The 17,974-nt window shown below is 39.7% G+C and overlaps 1 protein-coding gene across 3 annotated transcripts in view; it reads right to left on the bottom strand.

The window, feature by feature from the left end:
• LOC128687820 (calcium/calmodulin-dependent protein kinase type II alpha chain-like) overlaps positions 1-17,974 on the bottom strand; it is an 897,132-nt gene that overhangs the window by 295,285 nt on the left and 583,873 nt on the right. For 2 of the 3 annotated variants that reach the window (XM_070083804.1, XM_070083806.1), the window contains one exon: positions 11,814-11,849. The exons of the other annotated variant lie outside the window; for it this stretch is intronic. In XM_070083804.1, the coding sequence (XP_069939905.1) occupies positions 11,814-11,849 (36 nt within the window). The remainder of the gene's footprint in view (positions 1-11,813; positions 11,850-17,974) is intronic. 3 annotated transcript variants of the gene reach the window in all.

Here is a 17,974-nt window from a genome sequence, read left to right as displayed (position 1 = left end):
TTCACAACTTTCTTTGTCAGTTACTTCTGTACTTCCCAACTTTCTTTGTCAGTTACTTCTGTACTTCCCAACTTTCTTTGTCAGTTACTTCTGTACTTCCCAACTTTCTATGTCAGTTACTTCTGTACTTCACAACTTTCTATGTCAGTTACTTCTGTACTTCCCAACTTTCTTTGTCAGTTACTTCTGTACTTCACAACTTTCTATGTCAGTTACTTCTGTACTTCACAACTTTCTATGCCAGTTACTTCTGTACTTCACAACTTTCTATGTCAGTTACTTCTGTACTTCACAACTTTCTATGCCAGTTACTTCTGTACTTCCCAACTTTCTATGCCAGTTACTTCTGTACTTCCCAACTTTCTTCATGTGTCATTTGTGGTCTACAAATTATTCCTTCGTTTATTCAGTCACTCACTGATTAAAATATGACTCGTATATTTCACATTTATTCTCTTAATTTGTAATGTTATAATGCCGCGTTTCCTTCACATGGAACTTTGGTGGCCGTGTATTATCTCCAGCGATGTTTCGCACATCTCAACACTCAATATACTTCACTTGTTTTAGCAAAACAACAACATTCTCGTCTTAATGTATTTACACAGTCAGGGATGTGACTATTATTGTATAGAGTATGTGATTATAGAATATGTGACAATATGTGTATAGAATATGTGTATAGAATATGTGACTATCATTGTATAGAACATGCATTTGACTATCACGGTATAATAAATGTATGTGACTATCATTGCACATCATAAGTGCCTATCATTGTATAGCAATAATACGTATTACTTGTTAATCATATGTATCATTGTATGTATGTGCCCATCACTGTATAGCATATGTTTGTGACTCATTGTATAGTATACAACACAGCCACGGAAAGGGGGGGGGGAGTTGAAAGATAGCTCTAGGTATGTCATGTTGCAATAAAGACATCAGGAGGTTGCAATGTTGCAAGAGGATAAAATCCTAGCAAACACGTTCACGCTGAACGCGTTTACAAGAATTTTACCCTCTTTCCTGCAACATTGCAAGCTCCTGATGTGTTTATTGCAACACGAAAGACCTAGAGCTATCTTTCAACTCACCCCCACCCCCGTGGTTGTTTTGCATCTTGGATCGCTTGTTCCATTGTATAGTATATGTGACTACCACTGTATAACGCATGTATATCATTCTACAGCGTATGTGTATCGTGTATCACTATATTCTATGTATTAATGTATAACAAGTATTCGACTATCGTTGTACAGCATATGTATCATATAATATGCATATATCATTGTATAGCAAATGTGTGCACCAATGTATAGCATATTTGAGTGTCATTGTATACCAGATGTATGTGCCTATTATTGTATAGCACATGTATCACTGAATAGCATACGTATCACTGTACAGAATACGTATCACTGTACAGAATACGTATCACTGTATAGCATATGTATCACTGTACAGTATATGTACACTTATATAGGATATGTACAGAGAACAACAAAGTCAACACCGTGAGTGGAACACACAAACAACCTGCACACAGGAGAGACGAGCTCACCACGACGTTTCTGTCCGACTTGGACCATTTATAAGTCAGTGAGACTTGTAAATGATCCAAGTCGGACCGAAACGTCGTCATAAGCTTTTCTCTCCCCTATGTGCGGGTTATTTGTGTATAGCATGTGTATTATTGTACAACATATGTGAGCATTATTGTATAGCATATGAGAGTATTATTGTATAGCATATATGAGTATCATCGTATAGCATATGAATCATTATATAGCAAATGTAGAACTGTATAGCACATAATCATTGTATAGCAAATTATTACTGTATAACATATGTAAGCAATTATCATTGTAGAGCATGATGTGTGTGCAGCCATCATTGTAGAGCATGATGTGTGTGCAGCAATCATTGTAGAGCATGATGTGTGTGTGCAGCAATCATTGTAGAGCATGATGTGTGTGCAGCAATCATTGTAGAGCATGATGTGTGTGCAGCAATCATTGTAGAGCATGATGTGTGTGCAGCAATCATTGTAGAGCATGATGTGTGTGCAGCAATCATTGTAGAGCATGATGTGTGTGCAGCAATCATTGTAGAGCATGATGTGTGTGCAGCAATCATTGTAGAGCATGATGTGTGTGCAGCCATCATTGTAGAGCATGTGTGTGCAGCAATCATTGTAGAGCATGATGTGTGTGCAGCAATCATTGTAGAGCATGATGTGTGTGCAGCAATCATTGTAGAGCATGATGTGTGTGCAGCCATCATTGTAGAGCATGATGTGTGTGCAGCAATCATTGTAGAGCATGATGTGTGTGCAGCCATCATTGTAGAGCATGATGTGTGTGCAGCCATCATTGTAGAGCATGTGTGTGCAGCCATCATTGTAGAGCATGATGTGTGTGCAGCAATCATTGTAGAGCATGTGTGTGCAGCCATCATTGTAGAGCATGATGTGTGTGCAGCCATCATTGTAGAGCATGATGTGTGTGCAGCAATCATTGTAGAGCATGATGTGTGTGTAGCAATCATTGTAGAGCATGATGTGTGTGTAGCAATCATTGTAGAGCATGATGTGTGTGCAGCAATCATTGTAGAGCATGATGTGTGTGCAGCAATCATTGTAGAGCATGATGTGTGTGCAGCAATCATTGTAGAGCATGATGTGTGTGCAGCAATCATTGTAGAGCATGTGTGTGCAGCAATCATTGTAGAGCATGATGTGTGTGCAGCAATCATTGTAGAGCATGTGTGTGCAGCAATCATTGTAGAGCATGGTGTGTGTGCAGCAATCATTGTAGAGCATGATGTGTGTGCAGCAATCATTGTAGAGCATGATGTGTGTGCAGCAATCATTGTAGAGCATGATGTGTGTGCAGCAATCATTGTAGAGCATGATGTGTGTGCAGCAATCATTGTAGAGCATGATGTGTGTGCAGCAATCATTGTAGAGCATGATGTGTGTGCAGCCATCATTGTAGAGCATGTGTGTGCAGCAATCATTGTAGAGCATGATGTGTGTGCAGCAATCATTGTAGAGCATGATGTGTGTGCAGGCATCATTGTAGAGCATGTGTGTGCAGCAATCATTGTAGAGCATGATGTGTGTGCAGCAATCATTGTAGAGCATGATGTGTGTGCAGCAATCATTGTAGAGCATGATGTGTGTGCAGCAATCATTGTAGAGCATGTGTGTGCAGCAATCATTGTAGAGCATGTGTGTGTAGCAATCATTGTAGAGCATGATGTGTGTGCAGCAATCATTGTAGAGCATGATGTGTGTGCAGCAATCATTGTAGAGCATGTGTGTGTAGCAATCATTGTAGAGCATGATGTGTGTGTAGCAATCATTGTAGAGCATGATGTGTGTGCAGCAATCATTGTAGAGCATGATGTGTGTGCAGCAATCATTGTATAGCATGATGTGTGTGCAGCAATCATTGTAGAGCATGATGTGTGTGCAGCAATCATTGTAGAGCATGATGTGTGTGCAGCAATCATTGTAGAGCATGATGTGTGTGCAGCAATCATTGTAGAGCATGATGTGTGTGCAGCAATCATTGTAGAGCATGTGTGTGCAGCCATCATTGTAGAGCATGATGTGTGTGCAGCAATCATTGTAGAGCATGATGTGTGTGCAGCCATCATTGTAGAGCATGATGTGTGTGCAGCAATCATTGTAGAGCATGTGTGTGCAGCAATCATTGTAGAGCATGTGTGTGCAGCAATCATTGTAGAGCATGATGTGTGTGCAGCCATCATTGTAGAGCATGATGTGTGTGCAGCAATCATTGTAGAGCATGATGTGTGTGCAGCAATCATTGTAGAGCATGATGTGTGTGCAGCCATCATTGTAGAGCATGATGTGTGTGCAGCCATCATTGTAGAGCATGATGTGTGTGCAGCAATCATTGTAGAGCATGATGTGTGTGTAGCAATCATTGTAGAGCATGATGTGTGTGTAGCAATCATTGTAGAGCATGATGTGTGTGCAGCAATCATTGTAGAGCATGATGTGTGTGTAGCAATCATTGTAGAGCATGATGTGTGTGCAGCAATCATTGTAGAGCATGATGTGTGTGTAGCAATCATTGTAGAGCATGATGTGTGTGCAGCAATCATTGTAGAGCATGATGTGTGTGCAGCCATCATTGTAAAGCATGCTGCATTTCCAACTATCACTGTAGGGACGCTATATGTAACTATCATTGTAGAGCATATATATGCAACTATCATTGTATAGCATATATATGCAACTATCATTGTATAGCATATATATGCAACTATCATTGTATAGCATATATATGCAACAGTCATTGTATAGCATATATATGCAACTATCATTGTATAGCATATATATGCAACTATCTTTGTATAGCATATATATGCAACAGTCATTGTATAGCATATATATGCAACTATCATTGTATAGCATATATATGCAACTATCATTGTAGAGCATATATATGCAACTATCATTGTATAGCATATATATGCAACAGTCATTGTATAGCATATATATGCAACTATCATTGTATAGCATATATATGCAACTATCATTGTATAGCATATATATGCAACAGTCATTGTATAGCATATATATGCAACTATCATTGTATAGCATATATATGCAACTATCATTGTATAGCATATATATGCAACAGTCATTGTATAGCATATATATGCACCTATCATTGTATAGCATGATATGCACCTATCATTGTATAGCATGATATGCACCTATCATTGTATAGCATGATATTTACTTGCTATAGGAACTATATTTCTTTTATTTATTCACAAGTGTTTTTTTTATTTTTATTTTTATGTTTATCAAAGAAAAATTTCTTAATCATGACTAGTTCATCACTATGTTGTTCATGACTAGTAGTGTTGTATCACTGTCGTATTTGTTCATCACTATGTTGTTCATGACTAGTAGTGTTGTATCACTGTCGTATTTGTTCATCACTATGTTGTTCATGACTAGTAGTGTTGTATCACTGTCGTATTTGTGTATCACCATGTTGTTCATGACTAGTAGTGTTGTATCACTGTCGTATTTGTGTATCACCATGTTGTTCATGACTAGTAGTGTTGTATCACTGTCGTATTTGTGTATCACCATGTTGTTCATGACTAGTAGTGTTGTATCACTGTCGTATTTGTGTATCACCATGTTGTTCATGACTAGTAGTGTTGTATCACTGACGTATTTGTGTATCACCATGTTGTTCATGACTAGTAGTGTTGTATCACTGTCGTATTTGTGTATCACTATGTTGTTCATGACTAGTAGTGTTGCATCACTGTCGTATTTGTGTATCACCATGTTGTTCATGACTAGTAGTGTTGTATCACTGACGTATTTGTGTATCACCATGTTGTTCATGACTAGTAGTGTTGCATCACTGTCGTATTTGTTCATCACTATGTTATTCATGACTAGTAGTGTTGTATCACTGTCGTATTTGTTGATCACTATGTTATTCATGACTAGTAGTGTTGCATCACTGTCGTATTTGTTCATCACTATGTTATTCATGACTAGTAGTGTTGTATCACTGTCGTATTTGTGTATCACCATGTTGTTCATGACTAGTAGTGTTGCATCACTGTCGTATTTGTTCATCACTATGTTGTTCATGACTAGTAGTGTTGCATCACTGTCGTATTTGTTCATCACTATGTTGTTCATGACTAGTAGTGTTGTTTGTATCACTGTCGTATTTGTGTATCACTATGTTGTTAAGAACATAAGAAAGAAGGAACACTGCAACAGGCCCACTGACCCATGCGGAGCAGGTCCATGTCCCCCCCCGGATTAGCCCAATGACCCACGCAGTCAGGTCACCTCCACTCAAGGAAGGAGCACGGCACCAGACCCAGCAGCACAAGCTAGTCAGGTCCAACTCACACCTACCCACACCCACTCATGTATTTATCTAACCTATTTTTAAAACTACACAACGTTTTAGCCTCAATAACTGTACTCGGGAGTTTGTTCCACTCCTTTGATATACCTTTGAAGAATTTCGAGAGTATATCTACTCTCTGAGCCCGGCCATGGGCCAGGCTCGTCTTGTGCTCGCCTGGTCAACCAGGCTGTTGCTGCTGGAGGCCCGCTACCCCACATATCCATCACAGCCTGGTTGATCTGGCACCTGGTGAAGATACTTGTCTAGTTTCCTCTTGAAGGCTTCAATACTTGTTCCAGCAGTGTTTCTGATATCTTCTGGTAAGATGTTGAAAAGTCTGGGACCCCGGATGTTGATACAGCGTTTCCTTATTGTCCCCACCGCACCCCTGCTCCTCACTGGGTTTATTTTACACTTCCTCCCATATCTCTCACTCTAGTATGTTGTTATGGAAGTGTGCAGATTTGGGACCAAGCCCTCGAGTACCTTCCAGGTATATATTATCATGTACCTCTCTCTCCTCCGCTCCAATGAGTACATGTTCAAGACTTGCAGGCGTTCCCAGTAGTTTATGTGCTTTACTGGCTCAATGTGAGCCGTAAACGATCTCTGTATTTGTTCCAGCTCCGATATTTCTCCTGCCGTGAACGGGGCCGTCAGCACTGATCCACAACTCTATTACCAAATCAGTGCTTTCCTATATCCTTCCCGAATCTGAATTTTTCCAACTTGAAACCATTGCTACGAGTCCTGTCTTGGCTTGAAATTTTCAGCACGTTATTTACATATCCTTTATTTATTCCTGTTTTCCATTTATACACCTCGACCATATCCCCCCTAATTCTACGCCTTTCGAGAGAGTGCAGATTCAGGGCCTTCAGTCTATCCTCATAGGAAAGATTTCTGATACATGGGATCATCTTTGTCATCCTCCTCTGTACATTTTCCAGAGCATTTATATCCATTCTGTAACACAGTGACCAGAACTGAGCAGCATAGTCTAAATGAGGCCTAACCAAAGATATAAAAAGTTGAAGAACAACCTGAGGACTTGATAAATTAGACACATGTGCAACTCTTGGGTATCTTTGAGGAAACGTTTCGCCACACAGTGGCTTCATCAGTCCATACAAAGGAGAATCTTGAAGAACAAGAGGAGAATGAGGTAATCAGTCCCTCAACCTTGAGGACTTCTATTACTTATACTTCTAGATATGAAGCCAAGAATTCTGTTAGCTTTATTGCGAACACTAATGGCACTGTTGTCTTGGTTTCAGATTACTGCTAACCAGAACTCCTAAATCCTTTTCGCAATCAGTAGTATTAAGATCTACATTATTTAGTTTATATGTGGCATGGTTATTTTCCTGTCCAACATTTAGAACTTTGCATTTGTCAATATTAAACTGCATCTGCCACTTCTCCGACCATTGCATCAGTCTATTCAAATCATCCTGGAGTGCTCTAGTGTCCTCATTAGAATGAATTGGACGGCCTATTTTGGTGTCATCAGCAAATTTGTTTATGTCGCTATTTATTCCCTCATCTATGTCGTTTATGTAAATTGTGAACAATAACGGGCCCAACACTGAGGAACATCGCTTGTGACGTGCCCCCATTCTGATTTCTCCCCATTTATGCAAACTCTCTGCTGCCTATTTGTCAGCCATGCCTCTACCAAAGAAAAAAATGATCCTATTCCGTGTGCCTTAAGTTTCCTCAATAGCCTCTGGTGTGGAACTCTATCGAAAGCCTTACCGAAGTCCATACACACAATATCATATTCATTACCATGATGTACCTCCTCAAACACCTTAGTGAAAAAAGTCAGTAAATTCGTATGACAGGAACGCCCCTTGTAAAACCGTGTTGAGATTCATTAAACAATCTGTGCCTATCAAGATGGCTACGAATTGCTTCGGCAATTATTGACTCCATAAATTTTCTCACTATGGAGGCAAGGCTTATTGGTCTATAGTTCGAAGCCAAGGACCTGTCACTTGCCTTGTAAATAGCTATTACATTTGCCATTTTCCCACTTATCAGGCACTATGCCAACTTGTAGTGATATGTTAAAAAGATTAGCCAAAGGTATGCTAAGTTCCTCTTTACATTCCTTTAACACCCTTGCAAACAGTTCATCAGGACCTGGGGATTTGTTAGGTTTTAGTTTCTCTATTTGTCTGAGGACCATGTCACTAGTTACCGCATAATCTATTATTTCAGGAATATCACTAGTATTTTCCTGGGTGAAAACAGAGGAAGTAGGTATTGAGAATTTCACACATATCCTTATCACTGTCAGTGATCTGACCAGAGTTACTCTTAAGTGGGCCAATCTTGTCCCTAATCTTACTTCTGTATACCTGAAAGAACCCTTTTGGGTTAGTCTTTGAATCACTTGCGACCTTAGCCTCATAATCCCTTTTTGCTTTTCTTATTCCTTTATTTCTCTCTTTAATTGAATATATTGATTTCATAACTGCCCATCCCCTCTTTTGATACGCCTATATATGCCTCTCTTTTGACCAATGAGATATTTTAATCTATTGTTCATCCATTTGAGATCATTTTTGTTAGATCTAATTTCCCTACTCGGAACAAAAGTTGTCTGGGCAGCTAGAACTATGCCCTGAAAAACGTCATATTGGCAATCAATATCACCTACCTGACCCATAGTCAGGACATCCCAATTTAGCCCATCCAGGTAATTTTTCAGTCCCATGAAGTCGGTCAAGCTAAAATCTGGGACAGAGATTTGATTGCAGTTATCTGGGTAATTCCATGATATATTGAAACTAAGAGATTTGTGTTCACTTTCCCCAAGCTCATCATTAACCTCAAGATTATTAATTAGTGAATCTTTGTTGGCAAGAACCAAGTCAAGCAGATTATTTCCTCTAGTTGGTTCTGCCACAACCTGTTCTAAAAAGCAATCCTGAACCGTATCAAGAAAGTCACTAGACTCAAGATTTCCTGTCATATTGTTCCAATCAATTTGTCTAAAGTTAAACTCTCCCATTATCACAACATTTTCATATCTAGATGCCTTATGAATTTCGTCCCATAACAGCTTACTGCACTCCCTATCAAGGTTTGGGGGCCTATAAATCGCCCCCCAAATTAATTTGTCACGTCCCTCGAGAAACTGTAGCCAAACAGATTCTGTGTTCGATGTTTCTAATCTTATATCATATATAAGACAATTTAAATTTTCTCTGACATACATTGCCACTCCACCACCTTTCCTATTGACCATATCAGCGTGGAATAGTTTATAACCCCGTATGTTGCATTCAGAAGGCATTTCTCTGTCTTTCAGGTTGAACCAGGTCTCTGTTATACCAATAATATCTATATTACCTACACTTGCAAGTAATCTTAGCTCATCTATCTTATTTCTTAGACTCCTACTATTTGTTTAGTAAACCTTAAGGGAGCTAGTCACTCGTTGCCCTCTACTATCTCTCTTTGTTTGTTGATCAATTGATTTGCCATTACTAGCAACTTTATTCTGAATATTGTCTTTTAAACATATCCCTGAGGTATCCCGGTAATAATTGCTGTTTTTAACCCTAATGCTGCAGCCTGATTGTTTCCCACAAACACCCATACCTCTATAATCTATCAGTTTAAATTCCTAGACAAGGCGTCAATTACCCTCTCAATTGAATTGGCTAATGCAACCACTCCATCCCCAGAGAGATGAACCCCATCTCTTGCATACATATCACGTTTGTCAAAGAATAGGTCCCAGTTATCAATGAATGGGATTGCAAGTTCCTTACAGTACCTGTCTAGCCAGCAATTTATACCAATTGCCCTAGACATCCATTCATTGCCCACTCCCTTTCTAGGCAAGATGCTACATATGACTGGGAGCCCTTCCTTAGATCTAACTACTTCTATGGCTGACCTGTAATTATCCAGCAGCTCCTCTCTCCTGCCCTTCCCAATGTCATTACCCCCAGCACTAAGACAGATAATGGGCTTGTTTCCATTACCTGCCATAATATTATCCAACCTGCTGACTATGTCACCAACACCAGCTCCAGGAAGTCACACTCTCTGTCTGACCTTTATGTCTCTGTTACAAAATGCACAGTCCATATATCTTACCTGAGAATCGCCTACTATTAAAATATTCTTACCTTGATTAGCAGGGGAATCAGTGGTACCTTCAACCTCACTAAGCACTGAAGTACGCTCGTTTTGGAGAACAGAGAATCGATTTCCTACCTTCACATCTTATCTATGAGCTCTCATCTTCCTTCTTCCTGAAATGTGAACCACTTGCCACTTAAAGCGGCTGCCACCATCTCTGCTGGTGACCATTTCCTCCTTACCAGCTAAATCCTTTTCACACTCACTCCCAAACTCATCTATGCGAAGCTTCAACCTCCTGAAGAAGTAGAATCTCCTTCAACACTTGAACCTGAGATTCTAAAACACTACAACAAGCCATGGTGCTTGGTAACTGCCCACAGTAACTCCCAAGAGCTTAGGCAGGTATGACCACACATGACCACTGACTTCAGCGTACTGACCATTGACCTCAGGGTACATGACTAGTAGTGTTGTATCACTGTCGTATTTGTGTATCACTATGTTGTTCATGACTAGTAGTGTTTTATCACTGTCGTATTTGTGTATCACTATGTTGTTCATGACTAGTAGTGTTGCATCACTGTCGTATTTGTGTATCACCATGTTGTTCATGACTAGTAGTGTTGTATCACTGTCGTATTTGTGTATCACCATGTTGTTCATGACTAGTAGTGTTGCATCACTGTCGTCTTGTATCTATATATCACTATGTTGTTCATCTCTAGTAGTGTTGTATCACTGTCGTCTTGTATCTGTGCAACACTGTGTTTTGGTCTCGTATCTTGTGTTATGCACGTGTATTTCTCCTCTTTCACTATCTCGGTAATCTGTATTTACTTCGTCGCTCTTTTGATGCTAAGTTTGTCAAGAAGAGCGTGTTGTTCCCTCATTTAATGTTATTACACGGCCAGTAAGTCTCTAAACCCTTGTGTGTTGCCTCCCTTCACACTGTTCACTCTGCTAGTACCATGATCCTGTAGATGTTCACCACACACACACACACACACACACACACACACACACACACACACACACACAAAACACACACACAAAACACACACAACACACACACACAAAACACACACACATAAAACGCACACACAAAACACACACACACAAAACACACACACATAAAACGCACACACAAAACACACACACACAAAACACACACACACAAAACACACACACACAAAACACACACACACAAAACACACACACACACACACACACACACACACACACACACACACACACACACACACACACCTGCTAACTAGCGGCGATCAACGGCAGTTGTAAATTAAAGTACTTATCGCTTGACATATTTATATTAAAAGTATATGCTTAGAGAATACTAAAGAAACTTGAGAGGACTAAGAACAATGAAAGAGTGTCCACTTAAAGAATGGTTCCGTCTCATCATCCAAGCATAAAGTGCCATGCAACATAAGCACATCATCTTAAAACTCGCGAAAAAGGCAATTGACTAGCATGATAAACGCTTTTAAAACGCTACAGTAAATATATATGTATTCATATAGAGTATATAAACAATATATACAATATACACACATATATATATATATAAATATATATATAAATATAAATAAATATATATATAATATATATATATATATGAACCAAAATTGATTTTGAAATATAGAATGCGAGTGGTGATGATCATGCTGGCTGCGGGTGGGCGGGCGGGCAGGCGGGCGGGCGGGCGGGTAGTAGTTGTGGTAGTGCCTACAAGCGACAGGTACTCACCCAGAAGCCTTGTCACACTGTGGTCGTTGTGCTCGCCTGCTGCCAGCGGGAAGAGGAAGCCAAATTTTGGAAGTTGACATGACAGGGGAGAGAGAGAGAGAGAGATGGTAGGTGGAGGGGGGAGTAGGGCCACCACACACAGCTCATATATGTTTGGATATCAGAAATTAGCATAGAAAAATGACTAAAATCTGGCACTGGGCCTGAAATAGGGAAATTATGGAATGGAGAGCAAATATTGGGTCAGAATTTTCACTGTCTTGTGTGTGTCGGAGAAGAAACATTATCAGAGATTACTTGAGAGAATGATATATAATGTTTAGTTTTAGTGCCGAGTGTGTGATGGAGACGACCACTTGTGACCAGTGTTGTTAAACCACCACCAACATATTAACCAGTCGATCAAGACTAATACCAGTGTTGTTAAACCACCACCAACATATTAACCAGTCGATCAAGACTAATACCAGTGTTGTTAAACCACCACCACCATATTAACCAGTCGATCAAGACTAATACCAGTGTTGTTAAACCACCACCACCATATTAACCAGTCGATCAAGACTAATACCAGTGTTGTTAAACCACCACCACCATATTAACCAGTCGATCAAGACTAATACCAGTGTTGTTAAACCACCACCAACATATTAACAAGTCGATCAAGACTAATACCAGTGTTGTTAAACCACCACCAACATATTAACAAGTCGATCAAGACTAATACCAGTGTTGTTAAACCACCACCAACATATTAACAAGTCGATCAAGACTAATACCAGTGTTGTTAAACCACCACCAACATATTAACAAGTCGATCAAGACTAATACCAGTGTTGTTAAACCACCATCACCATATTAACCAGTCGATCAAGACTAATACCAGTGTTGTTAAACCACCATCACCATATTAACCAGTCGATCAAGACTAATACCAGTGTTGTTAAACCACCACCACCATATTAACCAGTCGATCAAGACTAATACCAGTGTTGTTAAACCACCATCACCATATTAACCAGTCGATCAAGACTAATACCATTGTTGTTAAACCACCACCACCATATTAACCAGTCGATCAAGACTAATACCAGTGTTGTTAAACCACCACCACCATATTAACCAGTCGATCAAGACTAATACCAGTGTTGTTAAACCACCACCATATTAACCAGTCGATCAAGACTAATACCAGTGTTGTTAAACCACCACCAACATATTAACCAGTCGATCAAGACTAATACCAGTGTTGTTAAACCACCATCACCATATTAACCAGTCGATCAAGACTAATACCAGTGTTGTTAAACCACCACCAACATATTAACCAGTCGATCAAGACTAATACCAGTGTTGTTAAACCACCATCACCATATTAACCAGTCGATCAAGACTAATACCAGTGTTGTTAAACCACCACCAACATATTAACCAGTCGATCAAGACTAATACCAGTGTTGTTAAACCACCACCACCATATTAACCAGTCGATCAAGACTAATACCATTGTTAAACCACCATCATATTAACCAGTCGATCAAGACTAATACCATTGTTAAACCACCACCAACATATTAACCAGTCGATCAAGACTAATACCAGTGTTGTTAAACCACCACCAACATATTAACCAGTCGATCAAGACTAATACCATTGTTAAACCACCACCAACATATTAACCAGTCGATCAAGACTAATACCAGTGTTGTTAAACCACCACCAACATATTAACCAGTCGATCAAGACTAATACCAGTGTTGTTAAACCACCACCAACATATTAACCAGTCGATCAAGTCTAATACCAGTGTTGTTAAACCACCATCACCATATTAACAAGTCGATCAAGACTAATACCAGTGTTGTTAAACCACCAACACCATATTAACCAGTCGATCAAGACTAATACCAGTGTTGTTAAACCACCACCAACATATTAACCAGTCGATCAAGACTAATACCAGTGTTGTTAAACCACCACCAACATATTAACCAGTCGATCAAGACTAATACCAGTGTTGTTAAACCACCATCACCATATTAACCAGTCGATCAAGACTAATACCAGTGTTGTTAAACCACCATCACCATATTAACCAGTCGATCAAGACTAATACCAGTGTTGTTAAACCACCACCACCATATTAACCAGTCGATCAAGACTAATACCAGTGTTGTTAAACCACCATCACCATATTAACCAGTCGATCAAGACTAATACCAGTGTTGTTAAACCACCACCAACATATTAACCAGTCGATCAAGACTAATACCAGTGTTGTTAAACCACCACCACCATATTAACCAGTCGATCAAGACTAATACCAGTGTTGTTAAACCACCACCAACATATTAACCAGTCGATCAAGACTAATACCAGTGTTGTTAAACCACCACCAACATATTAACCAGTCGATCAAGACTAATACCAGTGTTGTTAAACCACCATGTAGATCATTGTAATACTGATGAACAACCATGAAGACCACTAACACTGATGAACAACAATGTAACCACTACACTGATGAACAACCGTGTAGATCACTGTAACACTGATGAACAACCATGTTGATCACTACAACACTGATGAACCATGTTGATCACTACAACACTGATGAACAACCATGTAGATCACTGTAACACTGATGAACAACCATGTTGATCACTACAACACTCATGAACCATGTTGATCACTACAACACTGATGAACAACCATGTTGATCACTACAACACTGATGAACAACCATGTTGATCACTACAACACTGATGAACAACCATGTTGATCACTACAACACTGATGAACAACCATGTTGATCACTACAACACTGATGAACAACCATGTTGATCACTACAACACTGATGAACAACCATGTTGATCACTACAACACTGATGAACAACCATGTTGATCACTACAACACTGATGAACAACCATGTTGATCACTACAACACTGATGAACAACCATGTTGATCACTACAACACTGATGAACAACCATGTTGATCACTACAACACTGATGAACAACCATGTTGATCACTACAACACTGATGAACAACCATGTTGATCACTACAACACTGATGAACAACCATGTTGATCACTACAACACTGATGAACAACCATGTTGATCACTACAACACTGATGAACAACCATGTTGATCACTACAACACTGATGAACAACCATGTTGATCACTACAACACTGATGAACAACCATGTTGATCACTACAACACTGATGAACAACCATGTTGATCACTACAACACTGATGAACAACCATGTTGATCACTACAACACTGATGAACAACCATGTTGATCACTACAACACTGATGAACAACCATGTTGATCACTACAACACTGATGAACAACCATGTTGATCACTACAACACTGATGAACAACCATGTTGATCACTACAACACTGATGAACAACCATGTTGATCACTACAACACTGATGAACAACCATGTTGATCACTACAACACTGATGAACAACCATGTTGATCACTACAACACTGATGAACAACCATGTTGATCACTACAACACTGATGAACAACCATGTTGATCACTACAACACTGATGAACAACCATGTTGATCACTACAACACTGATGAACAACCATGTTGATCACTACAACACTGATGAACAACCATGTTGATCACTACAACACTGATGAACAACCATGTTGATCACTACAACACTGATGAACAACCATGTTGATCACTACAACACTGATGAACAACCATGTTGATCACTACAACACTGATGAACAACCATGTTGATCACTACAACACTGATGAACAACCATGTTGATCACTACAACACTGATGAACAACCATGTTGATCACTACAACACTGATGAACAACCATGTTGATCACTACAACACTGATGAACAACCATGTTGATCACTACAACACTGATGAACAACCATGTAGATCACTACAACACTGATGAACAACCATGTTGATCATTACAACACTGATGAACAACCATGTTGATCACTACAACACTGATGAACAACCATGTAGATCACTACAACACTGATGAACAACCATGTTGATCACTACAACACTGATGAACAACCATGCTGACCTACTGCAACACTGATGAACAACCATGCTGACCTACTGCAACACTGATGAACAACCATGCTGACCTACTGCAACACTGGAAACATTCCTTCTTGACTCTCAGCCTCAAATTAAAGGTTTTGAATCAAGATCCTCATAATTGTCTTACATATTTATGAGACACAACAATAATATATGAACGACCTCATTCAAATCTGTTATAAGTTAACTTTAATCTGAACTTTAAATATTAGGGAATTAGACATGTGAAGCACCTGGTTATATTTCTACGAAGAAGTTCCACCAAGCTTCTCAGAGTACATATATGAAGACAGTAGATAGAGGTACTCAGTCCCTGAACCCTGCAGAACTATTCCCAGAAGCGTCAGGTAAACAGTCCCTCAGCCGAGAGGCCTGTGTTCAGTACTTTAGTTTTGATGAATGAGTCACAGGCAGGAAGTTGAACTTGTGTACTAGAGTGAGAGAGACGAGGTGCAGCACATGAAGTCATGACAGGTAAGTATGACTCACTAGTGTGGTGGTTGGTTACACCAAAAACTAACCTACTGGTTACACCATCTTTCACTGTTTTCACTGAACAGTCCTGCAAGGCTGAGTGACCAAGTGTTTGTAAGCCAAGAAGAACCAGCTATACTACCTCTGCACATCCCTACAAACAATTGTTGTGTCCCGTGGATCCTGGAAAGTGTCATAGTGATTAATTAAAACAAAATCCACGCTGCGCCTCTATAAGTAGTGTGCTCGCTCAGGGAGTATATTGTTTGTACAGTGTAACAGAGAGGTCATTACTCTGCCTTCTCTCTATTTTTTCTCCTCTTGTACAGGCATCTTAAACCTTGCTGTACTTTTCAGCAAAGACAGTTTGTCAGGGATGCTGACTCCTCCTGATGTCATACAGATCCTGCAGGAGCCTCGAACTTCAGCAGCCTTCAGCTGAATTCTGCTGTTCCAATCAGAACGTACAGCTCCGAACAGCCTACACAACATCCTAGTCTTACTCTCTGCATCCTATAGAAAAGTCTCATGTCGTGCATGTGGCCAGTTTCATATTCTTCTGCACATCTCTAGTATATTACTGCCAGACTGTATTCTTTACACCTAAATTATATGCTTGTAATGAAGGGCCATTTCAGTATATTGGTCTGGTGTATGACAATGTTTACTTGATGTCAGAGCCTTCAGTACAGTACCTACCATTCATAGTTCCATTACTAGCTACTTATATCTGAAGTGATAAGTCTGCTGCATAGTAGTCTCAGCATAGAGGTTTGATGCAATCTTTGTAATTTCCTGTGCCAACACTAACAGTGTAGTCTTTTAAGTTTGCTGCCCATGTAAAGTCAGCACTCAACAATGTGCTCCTGAATTTTATTAAAACAAAATATATGGTACATGTTATTTGTTTAAGGAAAGTTTTGGTCAGCCAGGGTCGTCCCTGGTAGACAGCAACCCCAACTTCCACAGTGACTCTTCTTGCTTCCGCCAAGCAAAGTAAGATCAGGGATGATGTTAGAATTATAATGCAGGACCACAGCTGAGAGCCAGGTAGACCTACGCCTCACACTAAGGTCATCTGTCGAACCGTGTCTTGACATTTATACTTGGTGGTAACAGATACAAGGTGAGGGAGAAGGTGACTTCAGTCACTCAGGAATCCACATACACCATGTGAAATTGTTGATAATGATCAAGGCGAAGCAGCTCTACGAGAGTCAGCATTGAGACAGCACTAAGACTACACACACTACTGCTGCTGCTGCTGTTGTTTGAGACAGCACTAAGACTACACACACTACTACTGCTGCTGCTGTTGTTTCCAATAATTCAACTTTTGCTTGCACTTCTATTCATGACGTAACACTCACGTCTTCATGTCTGGCATTCGTAGCTCCAGCCTGATCAACTGTACAGTTATGACAGATTCTTCTCCTGGTTACTCAGTACAATATTCCTAATATTATTTGCAACCTTACGGAGACGGATATCGATACACAAACTGTACAATTAGTGTTAATCCGGTAATCCAGAGTCAGTGTGACTACAACTGTTCGTTGTGTGTGTGACTATCATTTCTTTC

This window comes from Cherax quadricarinatus, chromosome 10 (genome assembly GCF_038502225.1).
Source record: "Cherax quadricarinatus isolate ZL_2023a chromosome 10, ASM3850222v1, whole genome shotgun sequence".
NCBI classification, from domain to species: Eukaryota; Metazoa; Arthropoda; class Malacostraca; order Decapoda; family Parastacidae; genus Cherax; species Cherax quadricarinatus.
Note: the sequence above shows the minus strand (reverse complement) of the source record. Positions and strands in the feature narration are given on the sequence as shown.